Source organism: Orbicella faveolata, unplaced genomic scaffold (assembly GCF_042242905.1).
Source record: "Orbicella faveolata isolate gen_17 unplaced genomic scaffold, um_ofav_v1 contig_46, whole genome shotgun sequence".
In the NCBI taxonomy this organism is placed as follows: Eukaryota; Metazoa; Cnidaria; class Anthozoa; order Scleractinia; family Merulinidae; genus Orbicella; species Orbicella faveolata.
In genome coordinates this window covers 9,929,747-9,950,000 of record NW_028301576.1, presented here as the reverse complement: position 1 = coordinate 9,950,000, position 20,254 = coordinate 9,929,747, and the positions used below count along the sequence as shown (strand labels likewise).

At 39.2% G+C, this 20,254-nt stretch overlaps 2 protein-coding genes across 2 annotated transcripts in view; both read left to right on the top strand.

Annotated features, from left to right (window-relative positions):
* LOC110051246 (bystin-like) overlaps window positions 1–12,066 on the top strand; it is a 14,728-nt gene extending 2,662 nt beyond the window's left edge. The window contains exons 2-13 of the mRNA XM_089277713.1: window positions 1,992–2,213; window positions 2,751–2,883; window positions 3,238–3,289; window positions 3,474–3,558; window positions 4,416–4,513; window positions 6,475–6,553; window positions 6,900–6,965; window positions 7,895–8,012; window positions 8,638–8,728; window positions 8,831–8,896; window positions 8,997–9,069; window positions 10,539–12,066. Of these exons, the coding sequence (XP_089133839.1) occupies window positions 1,992–2,213; window positions 2,751–2,883; window positions 3,238–3,289; window positions 3,474–3,558; window positions 4,416–4,513; window positions 6,475–6,553; window positions 6,900–6,965; window positions 7,895–8,012; window positions 8,638–8,728; window positions 8,831–8,896; window positions 8,997–9,069; window positions 10,539–10,613 (1,158 nt within the window). The 3' untranslated portion in view covers window positions 10,614–12,066. The remainder of the gene's footprint in view (window positions 1–1,991; window positions 2,214–2,750; window positions 2,884–3,237; window positions 3,290–3,473; window positions 3,559–4,415; window positions 4,514–6,474; window positions 6,554–6,899; window positions 6,966–7,894; window positions 8,013–8,637; window positions 8,729–8,830; window positions 8,897–8,996; window positions 9,070–10,538) is intronic.
* Window positions 12,067–14,136: 2,070 nt separating this feature from the next.
* LOC149098311 (sentrin-specific protease 5-like) lies at window positions 14,137–20,254 on the top strand. The gene is made up of 9 exons (XM_089278248.1): window positions 14,137–14,399; window positions 17,307–17,365; window positions 18,075–18,158; window positions 18,252–18,317; window positions 18,467–18,552; window positions 18,662–18,737; window positions 19,017–19,067; window positions 19,225–19,269; window positions 19,409–20,254. The coding sequence occupies exons 1-9, from the start codon at window positions 14,201–14,203 to the stop codon at window positions 19,544–19,546; spliced, it is 804 nt and encodes a 267-aa protein (XP_089134374.1). The 5' UTR covers window positions 14,137–14,200; the 3' UTR covers window positions 19,547–20,254.

The following is a 20,254-nucleotide window of genomic DNA, read 5'->3' as shown; positions in this document are numbered from 1 at the left end:
GAATGGATCGAATTCCGAAAACGCGATTTCAAGGGCTATAAAAAAGATCATGTTGCTCATGATCACTATACATTTATTTGATGGGAACCTAATGAAAACACCGAATTGGAAAGCATTACTTGTTTCTTTGGTGATGCCCAAACAGACCTAAACACACACATGGTCCACATGCAAGACATTTCGTACTCACTATCGCCTTGACCTTGATCCTCGAGACCTCAACAATAGCGATTTCATTTGAACTGAAAGTTTAAATGGCCTGAAATCAATCTATGCATCAGGTGTAATTCACTGAACTTGTAGAGTTTATTTCACATTGCTGGGTGTTAATTCTTCTGGTGTTTCATGACTTTCAGTGGCAGGTCATAAACCATGCAGCGTTATAGTCTTAAAATAATGATAATAAAAAAAGAAGGAAGGAGACTTTCGTGATTCAATTTCAAAACAATCTTCCGTAACACCGAAAACATTCACATTAAAATAACATTCACTCACCTTGATAGACTTGATACTCAAAAAAACTCCGAAAACTTCAAATTCGTTGAGACCACTAAAACCGACGCCAGACAAAAGAAGTCACAAAAGACCGGAAATCAGGCAGATCAGTGCTGTCGTCTCCGCTCGGCCAAGACTGGGTATGGTGTATAAATAATGACCTCACAAGACTCACAAGGGGACCCCAGGGACCCAAGGGGAGGTCGAAGGCTTGAAATTGTTGAGACTACAAGCAAGAACTCTTAAATACACTTTAACTTGCAGTTCGTGGCCAAAGCTGCCCTCATCTGTGGGTCGGTAAGGCCTTGAACATTCATGTCACATTTTTTGGAGAACATTCTCCCTTCTCCCTTTTTATGCTCTGGTTCTCCCTTCTCCCTATTTTTTTGCTTCCTTTCTCCCTCCTTCCTATTTTTTTTTGGCCGTTTCTCCCTCCTCCCTAAACCGTTCCTCTCCCCTCTTTTAAAGCTTACCTTTTACTCAGCGGTTTTCAATTGAATGTCGAAAGTAATCATCCAATTACCTTTGGTTTTGGTTTTGGTTTTGGTTTTGCTACGGTTTGAGATTGGCTGAGTAGTCTGACTGGTACGTAAGTAATTGGTTTGGTTTTTGTTTTACGACACTCACTTGAAAACCGCTCTAGTTTGAAGAAACCCAGTCATTACTGCCAGAATGTATCTTGACTATTTCCAGTCAGAGAAATAGCAATCTTCACACTCGTAATCAGCAATGGCAAACTAGTACTTTTAATCATATACAGGGGTACAAATACAGGGGTAGCGAATAACGCTGTGGCTACATGTCCGGCAGCCGGACAGTTTTCTTAAAATACTTCGTGTCCGGCAGTGAGACTTTTTGAGATTTTTTTATTTAAAGTAAAACAACGTTAAATGAAACTCATGACAGGCGACCCCAAGAGGAATCGATCCCGGGTTGACGGCCTGGTAAGCGATACTGGTGAACACTGCACCACCACAACCGGCAATTTTCAGAATTTTTTAAGTCTATATTGAGTTACCCTTAGCATTATTGAAAGTTAACCGTAAACAGGCTAACCGCAGAGCTATTTAGGCTAACCGGAGTGCTATTCGGGCAAACCGGAGTGCTTTTTAGGCTAACCGGAGTGCTTTTTAGGCTAACCGGAGTGCTTTTTAGGCTAACCGGAATGCCCTTTAGGCTAACCGGAGTGGTTTTTAGGCTAACCGGAGTGCTATTCAAATGTTTTGGCTACTGGTCATTTTATAATAGTCTACGTTATAAATCCTAACATACCGGGTGCCAGGCTGACCAAAATTAGTATTGAACCATATAAACAAGGATTTGACATTTTTAACTGAAATTTTTAAAAATTAATTTTGACTGCTGGACAAGGAATATTTTGAGAATCCTGTCCGGCTGCCAGACATAGAGACACAGCGTTCAAATAACTAGTGCATTAGTAAAATATCTTAAAATCAGTAGAGGTTTTAAATTTCTTGCACTTGATTTTCCTGTAGTATGTTGAAGAAAAACTATCAAGAAGGATTCTAGAACAGGCTCGAAAACAGCAAGATGAATTAGAAGCAGAGTTTGGAGTGAGCTCTGGTTCAAGAAAATCACTGAAAACAGCACAGACAAAGCTTGGTCCGCCTGATTTACAAAACCTGGAGGCTGATGAGTTAGATTCCGATGACGATGATACGGCATCAGTGGCCAGTAAACAGTTCTATGAAAATATTGTAAGTAATCATGCTTTCACTACTTACTTTGCCCAAACCTTTTCACAGCCAGAGACAAACCTCTGATAAATTAACTGTGGGGATGGTTGTAACTCTTAAAAATGTATGCTGTGGATAAGGGCTCACAGTGGACCACTCAAATTGAAGTTCCTTAGAGTTTATTTAACTTGGTGTTTTTTGTTATCACAGTGCACTTGTAAGTTAGGTACCTCACTTTTAAGTCCCTGGACAAGTCTTAGTTTTGTACAGTACTTTCATATAATAATTAACAATATTATTATTCCATTAGCATGCATTGGATATCAGATGGTAGATAGCCAACAAGGAGTGTAGCACCAAGTTGGCTATAATCATCTCAAGTCCAACAGGTGCGAGTGGAATAATTGTTTTTTTAAAAAACGCCCCCAAGATAGAGCAAACTAAACTAAACTAAAACTACAAACACCCCAAGAAATCATGCATATGCTTACCATTTTTAAAATGATGATGTAAATTGTACTTTTTGCTCAATAGTTTGAGTTTATTTCTGCTTTGAAGGAAGTTGATGAAGAAGATGAACAAGCATTTGAAGCATTCATGTCTAAAGATACACCTGCCAGAAGAACTCTGGCCGATGTGATAATGGAAAAAATTCAGGACAAGAAGACAGAAATAGAGTCACAGATGTCTGGTACATAATGCTCAGTGTTTTTTCCAATAGGTGTATTAAATACAAAGCAACTGGGCAAGAGGGGGCTGTCTTGTATTCACAAACCTTAGGTTCCTTGAATTCTTCTAATACAAATCATTGCCATTAGCACCAGTATCCAACATTCATTGTAAAAGTGTTGTGCCAATGTTAAGAAAATCCACACCAAGAATTTTTTGTTACTCTAATTTATCCTTCTGTTATTTTCAGTTTAACTGTAAGATGGCAAAAAAGCCAAACTTATTCTTGAGGCCATTGCCTCTATTTACCACATTACATTACATCACCTTATAAGCTCATATTGATGAATTTTAATTGCCATTTATTCTATAACAGAGAGATCCACAGCTCCTCAGATGGATGAAAGGCTTGTTCAAGTTTTTAAAGGGTGAGTGTAAAGTAGTGTAAGGTACTACTTTCATTTTGACTTCAGGAAAATTCAAAGGATTCTAAAAATAATTAGACATTTTTATTGATGACATACTTCCAATTTTTTTTAAACTTGGAGCTACAATGTACAAGCAAACTAAAAGGCATTGTCATTCTTATTCTTGATGTTTAACATTTTTTAGAGTGGGACAAATCCTGGCTAAATACCGATCTGGAAAGCTGCCCAAGGCTTTCAAAGTTATACCATCTCTGACAAACTGGGAAGATGTAAGTGTGAAATTGATTCACTTTTTAGTACATGTCAGGAGATTTCAATGCACATAAGTGAGGAGAGAGGGTAGAAAAATCCCAGGTCTGATTGCCCGAGGGAGTAAAATTTGCTCTTGGACAAGTGATAGTGGGAGATCATTGGCTTGGTGGCGGGCAAATTAAGTCTTAGTAGTCTTGAGAGTCTGAATGAAAATGATCTAATGATAATGTCCAGCCAGAAACTACTAACTTGTATTTCAAAACTTAAGACTGCAAGATGAGACTCTGAAACAATGAGTTTGTGTATGTCCTTCAATCACTGTTATATTGGCTGGTAATACAGTTGAACCTCCGGTTGCAACCACCTCCCCTCAGCGACCAGTTTCTCAAAATACCAGAACTTTCCCAGTCAAATCACTACATTGGGAACCTCTTGTAAGCAGCCACCTTTTGTAAGCAAGCACGACCACTTAGAGAGCTAAAAGTTTGAAATTTTCTTTTGTTTTTAACTCTGGTAAGAGACCACTTGACAGATAATAGAGAGGAAATTGGATAATAAGGTGTCGTAACATTATCGTATTCCTGGGTAGTATAAGAGACGGAAATTTCTCAATGGAAGAACCAGATTTTTTTCTGCAAATTGACTTTTCACAGACTGAATTAAACTTTGCATTGGCATTTGTGCATGGGGTCTCAACAGTTACCATATTCCAATGAGGCAAAGTTTCGATTCAATATGGTGTAAATGCTTTTACTTAGCTTGGCCAATAACAGCCACACTGAGTTCTAGATGTAAATGTATGTGATGGCTGGCAGTGTGGAATTTTACCATCTGATGTTATTGACTTTGTGACACTCATTCTCTTTCCCTAAAGGTGTTGTATTTGACAGAACCGGATAAGTGGAGTGCGGCAGCCATGTTTCAGGCCACAAGGACTTTTGTGTCAAATTTAAATGTCAAAATGGCTCAGAGGTTTGTTTGTAGGTGAATGGTTTGTTCAGGGAACCACTCAAATTAACACACAAAACTTTTTTCTTGGACTGAATGTTGCACTTTGATTTTAAAAAGTGTAGTTCCAGAAAATATCCATTATCCCCCCCCCCCCCCCCCAACAGAGGGTCACAGAAATTCTGAGGGGTAGGGGGGTCTGAAAGAGGTAAATTTCCGAAGGGGAGGGGGGCTACTCAAGGAGTTTTCTTTCCAGTGGGTCTGAAATGCGATTGAATGAACACTACTGTACTTTCCCAATTGATTCAGGTAACCAAACAAACAGAAATGTTCCATCCGTTGAGAAATAAATGTTAGATTCTTTGTCATATATTTTCCATTTTTCTTCCGACGTCGTATGACCGACAGCAATCCTGAGTATCGTGTTTGTTGGACGTCAAGTTGAACAAAATGCTGACGAAGAGGTGCAGCAATACATGAACAATGAAGTTGATGATATTTTATACTTTGAAGATTGTGCTGTATTTAGCTTAAATGCAGCTCAGATGCTTTTTCCAGCATTAATCATGCCATCAATTAAATGCAATTCGTACTTTGTTTATTTTGTGTGATGTTCGTACAAAATTATTCCCCGTTTCGGACTTGCCGTAACTAGGTTATCACATATTTTTCATCGTTATCCATGTAGTTAATAGTTTGCTTTAAGTGAGCAAAGTCAATTCAAAGCCATTTGTCTTGAACTATATATGTAAACAGGGACAGCGAGGAGCGTTGTAATTGGAGTGGTAGCCGAGATTTCATTCAGTCATTTATAGACCGACTGAACAATGCATGTTTCACGTATGAAATGTATGACAATTGAAAAAACTAAGGTATAAAATGAATTTACTATCATTTACAAACTACAGAGTCAAAGCGTATGACTTAATTGATGTATTCCTTTGGTAAAAGAAAAAAATAAAGCAACATTTGGGAAACAGCTGTTTTGAAAAAATGTTGCGTGACAACTTAACTGCGTGTGTAAAGTAATTCGATATGTTGTTTTGACCATGGGTAAATTAAAACTTTGACTGGATATTTGAAAGAGCTTTATGTACGTTCCAAGATTCTTATATGAAAACTTCCTTTAATGAAGAAAAAGTCAGCTACTATGCCATTTGGGAGTGAGGCGCTTCTAAGTCAGTTGTTTATTAGTTTAAACATCGGTTCAAACATTTTAACATGACATGAAGGAACATGCTGCTTGTGCAGTCTACCATGAAAAAGTACGTCGTTGTCTACAATATAACTATAAACAGCTGCGGCTAAATTTTATTACAATTAATGAATTAAGTCTTGTTTTTTTATGGATACGGAATTTCCAGGGGGTAGGGGGGCCCAAGTAGAAAAATCATGGAAATTCCAGGGGGTGGGGGGAGTACTGTCAAGCCCCCTGGAACGGAAAATCCTGAGGGGTGGGGGGGTCAACCTGGAAAAAACCCTGCATGGCTGGGTTATGGATATTTTCTGGAACCACACAATCCAACAAATTAAGATCAAGTTGCATGAAGCTGGATCTTTGATTAGATAAGTTGCCGTGTTGGTAAACAATGTTTGGTTACTACCTTACTATCAGGTGAATAAACAACAACATTGTAGAATATATTTCTATACTAATAAGTTAACAAAACACTCAGTGTACTTCCTGACTGGGCAAGCCAAACTAGACTGACCAGTTACATTTCAACAGAATTTTATATTATTGTAATATTAAGGAAGAACTTCTCTCTGTACAATACATATACACTGGTTTGAATACGAACAATTTGGGAGGGAGTTGGGGGGGGGGGGGGGGGAAGAGGTCCTTTAGCAGTATAGTGTATTCCCTGTGGCTTTATGCTGTGGAGAATGGATTTAAGAAGCCACTTTCAGTGAGTTGTCCTTGCTTTCTTGCTAGTGCGCAATTTTTTTAGAATTAACTAATATCTTTTGTTTGTTCCAATTAGGTTCTTTAATTTAGTGTTACTGCCAAGGGTGAGAGATGACATTGCAGAGTACAAGAGACTCAACTACCATCTCTACATGGTGAGACACTTTTATTAATACAACTTGTTGAATCATCATTAGAATGGTTTCCATTTGAGTGTCAAAAAGTAATTGGTTTGCATTACTTTGCAACATGATCAGCTTGAAAAACTGGCACCATCTTTTCATCCAATCAGAACTTAGTAAAATCATGACCCACCCAAGCTTCAGGAACATGCATTTAGTTCGAGTTTTGATTGGTTAATTGGATTGCCTGTATCCTTTGTAATTGGATATTAGAGTAACTACTTTTTACACCACTGTTGAAAAGTGCCCCAAACTGAACATTTTACTGGGTCGAAACTTTTTCATTTCTGAACTGAATTAATCTGTTTTTTTGTTTCAGTCTTTAAAAAAGGCTCTTTTCAAACCTGCTGCCTTTTTCAAGGGAATTTTATTACCCATGTGTGAGGTAAAACATAAGGTTGTATTATTACATACTGTATACATGTGTATTTAAGTAATTCACTTGACAACATATCCCTGTGTGTATTTGTCACCCAGGCTAGTACTGTAAGCCATATAATAATGTTTGTGGGATTTATATGAAACCGGCTAATCAAGGCTACAAGGTTAATGTGGAGAATTTGCATAATACAGTGTGCAATATTGCTGTTATTTTGATATTCCACATTTTGGATGGTGAACTGTTGTGTTTGTACAAGGTAGTTCCAGTTCGATCCTTGAAACATAAGAAAGTTAACTTTAGTTAGTACATTTAGTATACAAGCAACTTACATGTATATGTACATGTATGTTCTAGTTACTATGTCATGTTATTTTTGTCATTGGGCACAGCTCTTGCCAACATTGTATTTCCTATCTCTGCTCTGTGCATGTTTTGTGGTCTGAAGGACTGGTATAAATCTATGTATGCATGTAACTGCAAACATTTTTGTTTTTGTTGTCTGAATGTAATATATCAAACACGAGAGACAGTGTTTCATCGGGATATCCAACCACCGAGAAGAGAGTTGAAAATAAGACATGCAGTGGAGTATTTTTGACGAAATTCGAGGTGTTTGAACAGCCAAAGAACCACTGTCTCGAGTGTTTGATATGTCGTCTCAATCAAAACAAAAACTGAGGAGAAAACGGTGGAGTAAAATCGTCAAAATCTATGCTAATTAAGACCAGGTATCCAAACCTCCTTCACGGTTGTGATTTTCTTTGTTTTAACTTGATGAATTATTAATGAGTTTGAGAGATTTATTGTCAAGATGCAATTACTCAGCTCGGCCTTTATTGCACAGTCTGCATGGCCTGGATTGTTTTGGACATCAGAATTAGAAGCAGAGTTTGCTGTGATTGTGTTCTGAAACGCTTTCTTTCTTGTAACAGACAAGAACATGTACCCTTCGTGAGGCTATCATTGTTGGAAGTTTAATCTCCAAGACCAGTATACCAGTTCTTCACTCAAGTGCAGCCATGTTGAAGATTGCTGAAATGGACTATTCAGGTGATGATTGATTTATGGCAGCCTGGGATAAGCTTGCTGTTACATGATTCAGTGTTATACAAAGAAATCTGGGGCAAGTGAGGCCGTTACTAGGTACAAAACAAACAATGATTATTGACCCCATTAACAGTCCCACAAGCCAGTTTGAGATGTGACTCTCCTCAGATTCCTTCTCATTTCTAAAGTACAGTAGAACCCCACTATTTCGGACTCTCAGGGGAAACGAAAAATAGTTCAAAATAGCATGAGTTTGAAATAGCCGATAGTAAAATAATGACTGAAGAGCAAATTCAAGGGATGTGGTTTTGAGTCTTAAATACCAGGGAATTCGAAATAACCGAGTTTGAATTACCAGGGTCGGACTGTACCAGGAGTATCAGGAACCAGGTTTCTGCAAAAATATAAAAATCACAGAAAATGTTTCTTAGGATATTTTTGTGTGACATGTACGATGTATATTTAGGCAAGAAAGCAAAAAAAAAAAAACAAAAACAAAAACAGAAACAGGGGAAATGATACAATAATAATCTAAATTATTTAGATTATAAGAGTCTTCTAGGTCATGTAGTAAAGAAAGGAAAATTTTAACGGCACTCACATTCGACATTTCATTTATTGTTTTCAGGTGCAAACAGTATTTTCTTGCGGCAGTTTTTTGACAAGAAATATGCATTACCATACAGAGTGATAGATGCTGTTGTGTATCACTTTCTCCGGTGAGCATAACCTCAGATGTTCGTGAAAATTCTTTTTCAGTTTGTTGACCCATTTTTCATAGGTTATCTCATTCTTTGTTGTTGTTGTCTTTTTTTAATCAGATTTTTATCCGATCAGCGTACTCTCCCAGTGCTTTGGCATCAAAGTTTATTGACATTCGTACAAAGGTAATGTTTGCCTGCTGGGACCGTACATTGACAGTGTCTGTTGCCCTGGGATAATCATGTAATCTTAAAATGTTTAAATGTCGCATTTCATATGTTACAGATATAAGGAGGATGTGTCCAGTGAACAGAAAGATGCTCTGATGGAATTATGTAAAGTGCATGTTCACACTCAGGTAATCACTGTTTAATGTGCCTCGATTTTGGTAGCACAGTGGCCTGATGGTTAGCTCACTGGACTGTGGATTGAGTGGCCCAGGTTCAAGCCCTAACCAGGGCTATTGTGTTGCATCCTTGGGCAAGACTGTTCACTCTGATAGTGCCTCTCCACCCAGGTGTATAAATGGATACCAATGAAAATGCTGGAGGTTGCCGGTAACCCTGTAATGGACTAGCATTCCATCCAGGGGGAGGGGGGGGGGGGGAGAGTAGAGGTACTCTTAGTCACTTCATGCTATGGAAACTGGGATAGCCCCATGCAGACTTTAGCTTATGGGCCTTGAATTCTTAGTCCTTTTGACCATGTTGGATTTCTGAGAGTCATAACTATAGGTTTAGTGGATTTTCAGAAGATTGGCGTAGTGAGGTTTATTGTGTGTTGGGGCAAAGTGTCTCATCTTGCTGCAGCTTTCCATAGGATGAAGCAACTAGGAATACTTCTACTCCTCCCCTGGATGGGGTGCTAGTTGGTCCATCGCAGGGTTATCCCCAGCATCAATTAGCCAGTACCCATTTATACACGTAGGTGTCAGAGAGAGGCACTGTGAGAGTAAAGTGTCTTGCCTGAGGACACAAAACAATGATCCCGATTAAGGCTACGACCTAGACCACTTGTTCATTGCACTCGCCACCGCTCCTTACACTTTCACCACTGTCACTAGTTCAGTACTAAAATTTTAAAAGTTTTTCAAAGGAAAGTAGTTTCACATATTCCAGTGAAACGTGTAGATATAGCCACCAGGATATTGCCTGTTCCGGGCTCGCGTATTGTGATGAAAAGGGTCAATGGAAGGGGTGAAATAAAGTTGCTTGTAAATGCGCTTGATGAATGGCAAAGTGGTCCATGATGAAGAAAGGTACATTAGCCGCGTGAGTGGTACGAATTTTGCAATACACACCACTTAGATGGACCACTTTCGAAATGCTTTTCCAGAACACTGCACAAGGGGAAAGAATAGTTAGTTCAAACATTTTTCCTGTATGTCTGGCAAACAAGTTGAGTCATTAAACTTTCACAAAATCGGCCTGAAAACGCAAATAATGCTCTCCACTTGGTGGGCGTGTTTACCGAGAATCGATGCATTGATTTTTCACTAAAGTAACAACTGAGCAGTTATTGCCAACGACACAGGCGAGCCCAAAGGCGATACTTACATTTACTGCACTAGCTTGTTCGGAACGTGTTGACAAACATTGGTCAAGTTCTTTGTTTCGCATGTTTATAGACCTCGCGCTCAGTTGCAAGAACTTGCCAAAAAAGAACTCGACCATTATTTTCCCAGTGCGGACCTCACGCGTGTTCAGTGACATTTCTATCCTAGAGCAGGCTACCAGTGTGTGTTTCCACTGGAAATCTGTGGCTCCACCAAGTCACCCAAGGGCAACTTTCCTCCTTCTCTTTTAATTTTAACTTTCTTTTTTATAGATTACTCCTGAAGTTCGTCGTGAACTTACTCATTCCAAGTCAAGGGATGGAGAAGTAGAAGCTATGGATGTATAGATGACACTGATTCTTCGTCTTCAATGTTGTGTATACGAGATTTTATAAACTGGATAACTACGAGATTACATTGACTTTTACCTGGGAGACTAGCCTGATAGGTCATCTACATCATTCTTTACAGCGCTTATCACTGCAGAAAATACTCTAAAATCCAGAAGTAATTTCCATTAAGCCTGTATAAATATAGCTAAATATGTACTCAGATAACAAACTACAGAAAGTCTAGCAATGGTTCTTTTACAGGCTCACTATCTGAAGAAGCCGTTGCAGGCCCCGTTCACAGTACGCCGGAGAAATTTGAAAACGCCACAATCACCCGTCATTTTGGATTTGTATTTGGGGAAACCTCAAGCAGGGAAATCACATTATTATCGTGACGTCATCGGTTTTTAGATAGACCGCCATTTTAAATAGACCGTTGGCGATATACAGTTGAACCTCTCGTAAAAGACCACCCAAAATGTCAAGCCTGGTCGCGTACGAGAGCTTAGACCATATTGGGTCAAAAGTTTGCGTCATCAGTATATGGTAACTGAAGAGACTTAACCCATGTTTTAAAAGTTTTATTCGTGTGAAAAATCAATTTCGAGAAAAATGCGGTACTTCCCGTTGAGAAATTTCCGTCTCTTTTACTACCCAGGAATGCGATAATGTTACAGCACCTTATTATCCAATTTCTGTCAAGTGGTCGCTCACGGGAGGTTAAAAGCAAAAGAAAATTTCAAACTTTCAAACTTAGAAACTTTTGGTATTTTGGAAAACTGGTCGCTGAGGAGAGGTGGTCGCAACCGGAGGTTCGACTGTATTAAAATTCAGCTTGGCAGTGAAGCTTAGAGGACACAAACAAAGGAAATTGAACGACCATGTTTATTCATAGCCTGCGAAGACAGCCGTCCGAAACTCCACTCGGGCCGGGAGCGAAGAAGGAAGGCTGTTTTCGCGGGCTAGTTTATTCATTTCTTTTGTTTGAGTCCTCTAGGCCTCTCTATCAAGCTGAATTTTAATGTTTATCGAAAGTGGCCAATTTTCTCCCGGCGTACCATAATAAAATTTCGGGTCGTTCATCTTTGATCACTCCCCAAAGTAAGAGTACAACATCGCATTGGACTGTCGAGTTTGATTACTGAAAGAATCCCTCGCAAAGGGTCTCTCGCCTAGTCTTTTTTTATTTTTTTAACCAACCCGTCTCAGAATCTGTCGTTCTATTTTGCGGTTTTCCCTTGCGTAGGTTGGAAATAATTGCAATCATAACTTTGCTATAAGTTTATAAAGATATCGTTACTAAAAATGAATTGAGAGCATAACATCTATTTCCGGTTAACCTTACAAATAACAGCAAAGGGCTTTTGTTTGGCTTATGACATTTTACAACCCAGAAATGGAACAAAAGGCATTTGAATGGCTGCTTTTAGTCTATAGGGAAAAGTATAAACATTGAATTGTTTCTTTATGTCGCAGTGTTTATTTTCAGTTTCTCTCCACATATTTTACACCCCCATGCAATAAAATAAACCCTTGAGGAATTGTCACATGTCAATCGGAAATGCGCGGGTTTGTCGTAGAAACCTGATCAAACCTCGCGTGTTCCTTGAGTATTCTGCTTCCGAAATAAGACCGCTTCTTGCAACTGAGTTAACGGAGATTTTTTTAAAACGTGTTTGCTGTTAACTGAAATCTTCGAACTGGCCAGCTCAGCTATGTATAGACCTGTGATTTTTGACGTACATGTTCTGTCTTTGTACTTCATTTCAAATGCAATCCTCTTATTGGTAAAACGAACACATAAGCAAGCTCAATTTCCTTCGCGATTTGATACCAAGAGATGGTATCATGACTAATCTGAGTAACCTCGAGATTCACAATCTGGAAGACAAGTTGGCTTGTCGCCGTTCGACCGGTGCTGTCGTAATTCTCTCCCCGGTTGCGCGGACGTTTTCCTGACTCTTTTCTAGTCATCCTGCCACCAGTGGAATTCAACCACCGACATGACTTTTCCGGGGCGTTATTCTGTTTTTGACTTTTCTTGACCCCTAACATATCTAATCTATATATAAACCTAATTCAGTCGAAAGAGACACTACAATATTTACTGGATATCGGTCAGTTTTGCATAGTTGGTCGCTAGGCGTCGCCAGTCGCCCGGCCTTGTAATATCCTGTTGATAGTTTTGTTGTATTTTTTCGAAAACCAATTAAAGGTAGGAGTTGTGAAGGGCCGGAGAAAAAGGCACGTGAACACCTCACAGTTTTCGAAATAGCGCATTTAGTAAAAGTTTGGACCAAACCAATTCTACTTGCATAAGTTGTATGTTCAGATCAGTTCAAGTTCGACTCGGACCACTGTTAAGCTAGAGTTGTTTCTCGGTCTTCTTTCAACTCCTCGGTCATGCTTGTAAATACCAACTGTTCTGAGATTTGTAAGCCTATTACTGGCCTGAGAACTGGCTGACTAAGCGAATAGACCAATTTCGATATATTAAAATTCAGCCTAAAACAATGGACCTCAGTATGAGGCTCTGGGGAATAACTGCAGAGTTTGTGGGGTTTATTCTCCAGAGCCTCGTGCTGAAGTCTATTGTGTTAGGCTGAATTTCAATATATCGAAATTGATCTATTGACCAATGACCACTGCATAAACACTACATTTTCACTTTTTTACATTAACTAGTGTTTATACCATATCAGGGACCTCTCTCTTCCTCGAAAGTAGAGAGATGACCCTGGGAACGAGGTTGGCGAGGTCCGTATAGACTCTGAGGAAGGGGGAGGAGAGTCTCAAGGTAACCCGAACAGGGGACCTCAAGAATTGGCATCTTTTCTTGGCGTAGCCTGCAGAACAGGCGGATCAGCGGGGCAGTGAGCGAGACGCGATACACGAGCGCGAAGCGCGAGACAAAAAAAATTCTCGTGTATCCCGCTAATCCGCCTGTTCTGCAGGCTATTCTTGGCGGGAAATCGCGCGTACGTGGGGGCAGCCCGCGTTTTTCTGGCGGGAAATAGCATAACTTAACTTCGAAAGCCGTTTTGAAAGAGAGTTTTTTCAAGCGAGAAGAGTGTTCCCGAAAGCAGAAGCAGAAGCCTATCCTCCCGCACGCAGCCAAGGGAAAGGAGGCAAAACAGTACTTTGATTTACTAAAAGTCCTTTCCAATAATTCTTCCCTGGCCTGTTGGTTTCGCTTGAAGATTGCACTCTTGCTTCGCTCGAGGGAGATAAATAAGTCAAGGATTGGGAAAAGATCGACTTGTACTTGTGGCAAGTCTAAACAGTAATGAACAATGCCGTGAAGTAGAGCGAGTCCGGCATAGAGAAAGGAGACGAAATAATGCCGAACAATGCCGTGAAACAAAGCGAGAGAGGGGTAGCTAGTCAGCTAGGGAAAAATCGTGGAACGACGCGAAGCGGAACTTCCGAAATATAATGCACGTATCAATTGTTTTCCCCAGGATGGGGGAGGGGGCCGGGCAACCCACGAGAATTTGACTTTGTGAGGCTCTACCTGGGTAGGGACTCTCTCCTCCGCAGAGGCTCTGACAGGTTTTAGGTGGGGAGAGTCCGCTGTACGTAGTGAGTGCAGGCGTAATAAAATGGCGAGAGCGGCCGCGAGAGCCCCGCTCAGGGTTGTACCTAAATCCTACCGCTCAGAAGGACAACCGAGGAGGACTAGGAGCGAGTTTCCGAGTCGAGCAGTTTTCGGAAATTGTCGGCTATTCCAATATGGCGGACTATACCAATCACATAATATGCGAATTGCCAGTGGTAAAACTATGTTGATCAACAAGACAAGTACGTTTTCATTTACCTGACATGTTAAGAATAATGTGTAGAGAGTAAAGCAGTGAATTGTTCGGCAAAATGCTGTATATTTCTTTAGGTCTCTTCCCGTCTAGTTCGCAAACCGTAAATTTGCACGCTAACATGACATTGTGGACGTCTTTGACTTAGGCACAAGAGTTTTTAAATACTTCTTTCCTTGAGGACAATTTTTTATTGAGCTCTTGATTCGGTGGGTCCCCGAATTCAAACTTCCTTTGCCTTGTCCCTCTGGCCGGTAGGATCTTAAAAATACTACCGGCCAGAAGGACAGCTTGTGTATAAGGTAATTGGACTTAAGTCCATGCACAGTTTTATCTGCAGAATAGTTTGATACATTGCTCTTTAGTTGTATACCACACTAGAATCACTCTACAGTAATATTTTCAGTTTTCTGTGATCTTGTCCCTCTGGCTGGTAGGATCTTGAGAATACTACTGGCCAGAGGGACAGTTTGCGTATAAGGTAATTGGACTTAAGTCCATGCACAGTTTTATTTGCAGAATAGTTTGATACATTGCTCTTTAGTTTTATACCACACTAGAATCACTCTACAGTAATATTTTCAGTTTTCTGTGATCTTGTCCCTCTGGGCGGTAGGATCTTGAAAATACTACCGGCCAGAGGGACAGTTTGTGTATAAGGTAATTGGACTTAAGTCCATGCACAGTTTTATTTGCAGAATAGTTTGATACATTGCTCTTTAGTTTTATACCACACTAGAATCACTCTACAATAATATTTTCAGTTTTCTGTGATCTTGTCCCTCTGGCTGGTAGGATCTTGAAAATATTACCGGCCAGAGGGACAGCTTGTGTATAAGGCAATTGGACTTAAGTCCATGTACAGTTTTATTTGTAGAATAGTTTGATACATTGCTCTTTAGTTTTATACCACACTAGAATCACTCTACAATAATATTTTCAGTTTTCTGTGATCTTTTCCCTCTGGCTGGTAGGATCTCAAAAATGCTACTGGCCAGAGGGACAGCTTGTGTATAAGGTAACTGGACTTAAGTCCAGAATAGTTTGATGCATTCCTCTTATTCTTAAGTCATAAAGCAGGCTAGAATATTGAGGAGTTGCATTTATATGAAGGTGATCAGACACTTGATTTCAATGCCTTAATAAAATCAATTTTGCATTCACTCCAAGTGGGACACATTTCTTATATGTCCAGTGGGTTCAAGTTGTAGAAATCAATATTTAATGAAACATATTTCTGCCTTTAATACTCTGTGTAAGGATAGAAGAATCTCTTCAGGAGAGTTGTTGGATACTGTTCCCTAGCGTAAGACAGACTTTTTAACTGCGCGGCCATGGGCCAAGCGCGGTTCTAGGTTTACCCGTGGTTTATTTATTTTTTTTTTGTCGGTGACCAGACGCAGACCTCCGCTCGGCCAAACTTTGAGTCACGGAACGTGTGATGTTTTTCCGCCAGAAGCTGTGAAAACATAAATACACGGACAATTTTACGGATATTGTTTTCTTTCTTGTGGGTAAAATATATTTTCTTTTTTTTTTTTTTATCAAAGCGTTGGATTTAAAGGGAATAATAAATACGGTGAAAAAAGGTATTACGTCAGCCATGGAATGCGCTGACGTTGCAGCTTTCACTTTCGCTATGTGACAAATAAGATCGCGTTTACTTTGCAAGTTTATTTCGGCAGAAGCGACGGTCATTAATTTATTTGTAATTTTGCCAGTATTTCTTGCGGTTTTAGGCAAATGAAGTAAATCCTTTGACTGTTTCATCGCAGCGAGTTCATAGATCGGAAGCAAAATTAAATATTTGCAAGCCAAGCAAAGAACGTGTCAGAACGTGCGAAGATTACGTCATTGATAGGGAAATAACCACCGTACTAAAGATAGCCGTAGATAACGCAATTCTTGAATTATGTGACTCGTGTGACTTCTTTGCTAACCCTTAACTCAAGGGAAAAAAACAGTTAAATTTAATTGTGACTTTAAAGAAAGAAAGCGGTTTGTAATAGTGTTCGTATCTTCATGCCCATACATATCCCGAAGAAAGTTCCAGATTAAGACTATTACGTCATCGGAGATGTCACAACGGCTACGACTGATGGTGCGATAATAGAGTTTGTGTTGATCAAGTGCTGTGATGTCTACAGTAATCAATGAATCATCAAAGATTGCTTTGGAATATGCACTGCGTTGCGACTGTAGTACTAAGAAAACAGTTAAATTTTAAAAGCGCGGTTATAAGATCTAACAGATCCTCTTGTTGTGTATGGAATAAACAGAAATTAAAGTAACAAAAATTTCCTTCTATCTTTTGTTTTGGTGAATGGTGTTTTCCACTAACAAAAATGGGTTTCAGGAAATCCTTTATTTAACCAAAACGTACTGCTTAAAGGACACTGACCTGACATACTCACAAAGCTACTCATTGCAACATTTCTAGTCTATTTCCGTCCTGTATATTAAGTCATCGCGCAGAGGATAAGTCACGTCTAAAATGAAGCTTTCTAAATAACGCAGTGTAACCCCAGTTACTCTGGAATAAATCAGATTGAATAGTTTGCATATTTCTGCACCCATGAATAAAATTGTGTGGGAGAACGACAGGGGGTGGGAGAGGAAAGGGCAGGAAGTGAGAGTTCTAAGTAGGTGAGAATCGTTTATTAAGCATTAAAATACTTTCAAACACAAGAATCCAAAATGCTTTTTGACTTCCATTGAGCTTATTTTGAGACTTCTGGACTGAAGGGAACATGAAAATTCACCCCTGGGCTGAAAAACTGAGGCCTACTTGCGGTAACATTGGAAACCCTTTCACGGTGGTCACATCATAGGTCGTGAAATGTTGTCACTTAGGATGTCAGGATTGCGCAGCTAAATGACAAGTATGTGTTTTCAGTCTCCTTATTTACAGGGGACGGGACCAAAACGGACGAGGACGGGAGTCGGGAGATAAAGGTATGGGAAGCGGGAGAACATGGCATGAGAAGCGGGAGGTTCTGACCCCCTGTCCCACCCACACCCCCCCCCCCCAAAAAAAGATTGTTAAACGACAACTTAACGGAACCCGATTGAATTTTTTAGTCAGAGCACAAAAAATAATTATAAATGAATGGACCAAATAGAGCTACAGTTGCATTAAATAGCTTATAGGGGTCCTTATGATGTGGCTAACATAGTTCATAATCTCTCACCCCCAGTAACTAGTAAATGACACGTGATGAAATTGGCGCGAAATAGGCGGACAATTCCCCTGTGGTCATGATCAAATCAAAGCCATGTTTTGAGATTGAAAAATGGATTCTTCAACTAGTTTACAAGATTCTTTGCCTCCCAATAAAGAAATGTTTGTGTCCACGTACAATGAAGTATGCAGGGTGATTTCTGAATATGAGACAGACACCATAAGTAAATTTATCATTCAGAGAGTAGACAAAGAGTTTGGTTCAAAAGATCAGTGCACTATTTAAAAAATTACTAGGGGTTGTTTAAGTTGATTAGTCACTTAATACTGATGCTGTAATGTACAGTGTCGCTAAATTGTAATGTATACTATTGCTGCTGAAGAGGTAAAGTTTTGGTCGGTTTCTTCTTCGCTTCGTTTTGTTGCTAAAGATGGCGTTAATTTTTGCGATAAATCGTTCCTTTCCTGTCTTATTCCATACAGACTGGCAGACCTTGTCAAAAAGAAACGGGTCTATTTCCAGAGCCCACAAACTACCAATTCTGGGTCACAAGGTGGACAAAGAAGGTAAGTGTATCTGATATATTGCCATGCGCTAGTCAGTTTCCCTTAGAAATGCTGTCGATACTTATTACTATGTCTCCTATTTTTTCTCATCAGACCAACATATTTGCTTTTGATAAGGTTTTCATACCTTGTCATCTCCCTGGTCATTGGACACTTGGGGTATGATATACTTCACAGTTTCTTATGGAAATAGTATGTTGCATATCAAAATCAACTATTTGACCCTCTCCCCTCTATCCTTGAAAGTTAAGAAGGTTGGGAAGAAGGGAATTAACTCATAAAAAAAGTAACTAACATGCCATTCCTAGGTCATAGATATGACAACAAGAACCATCTCTTACTGGGATTCACTTCAGACAGCTACAGCCAATAAATTATTCTACAGGAAAGTCAGGTATCTTTTCCAATAATCCATTTGTAAAACAAAGAAATATTATGAAAATGCATTATTGTCCCTCAAGATCAGTTTACTAACCAATGCCTCAATGATAAAATGTGACTAGGGATTTTCTGAAGGAAGAAAGTAGCAAAAGAGGAAAGCTGTACAAGGAGGACAATTGGAAGGATCACTTTCCCATGGTAAAAAAGAAAGTTCTATAGGTAGTTTGCAACCACTCCCAAGAAATTCAAGTGACAAAGACTCTGGCAGCCACGTTGGATGACAAGAACAATAAAGCTACTTCTTTTGTTAATGGTCATCCAACATGGTAGCAATGATGTCAGTTAATTATATGCCAGATAGTTAGATTTACAGTAATATAAATGTGCCAAACTCTTGGTCTGCACTTAGTCCACACAAGCCCTAGCTCTTTTGACTGAACATTTTCTTACACATTTTAATTGAATCTCTATACATAGGATACACTAAAGCAAAAGAATGATTATGATTGTGGCGTCTTTGTCTGTATGGTAAGTTGTGCAAATACCATATTCCATCAATTACCATGTCTCTTTAAATAATTAGCTTGGCTTGAGTTAATTCAAATCAAAGTGTTCATTTTCACCTTAACTGACCACTTGTGCTGGTGATACATTTTAAACTTATTGCTTAATTATCTATGTTTAGTTTGCAGAGCACCTTAGCAGAGGAGAAACTCCTAATTTCAACCAGGTATTTTGAATCAAAAGTAAGTATCAACACTTATCATCACATGACAAAGTAATGGAACATCATTTGGAACAAAACTACACATCTCCTATTTATATAACACTTTCTTGCAGAAATTCACCATGTTTGTCTTATTTTCTAGGATGACATTCCCTCTCTCCGTGAAGTGATGAAAAAGCAGATTTACAGCAAATGCTACCAAACTGAAGGAATGTACCTTCAAAAGAACTCAAAAGTTGTCATCAGTAGTAAACTATTAAATTTGTTTGCAAAGGATTAGTCTCCATATTTCCTTTATCAGTTGTAAATGTACATATATATAACAATTTCCCTCACTAAATTAACACTCTAAATCCATTGTTCAGTTTAAACTTCCACACAGATACTGTCATGTTCATTGAATTATTGCAATGGCCACAGAGCATGAATAGACCTTTACAGACACCATGGACTTAAGTGCAATTACCCTATACACAAACTGTCCCTCTGGCCAGTAGTATTTTCAAGATCCTACCAGCCAGAGGGACAAAATCACAGAAAACTGAAAATATTTCACTGTAGAGTAATTCTAGTGTAATATCAAACTAGAGAACAATGTCTCAAACTATTTTACAAATAAAAATGCACACGGACTGAAGTCCAATTACCTTATACACAAGCTGTCCCTCTGGCCAGTAGCATTTTTAAGATCCTACCAGGCAGAGGGACAAGATCACAGAAAACTGGAAATATTACTGTAGAGTGATTCTAGTGCAGTATAAAACTAAAGAGCACTGTATCAAACTATTTTACAAATAAAACTGGCATGGACTGAAGTCCAATTACCTTATACACAAGCTGTCCCTCTAGCCGGTAGTATTTTCAAGATCCTACCAGCCAGAGGGACAAGATCACAGAAAACTGAAAATATTACTGTAGAGTGATTCTAGTGTGGTATAAAACTAAGAGCAATGTATCAAACTATTCTGCAAATAAAACTGTGCATGGA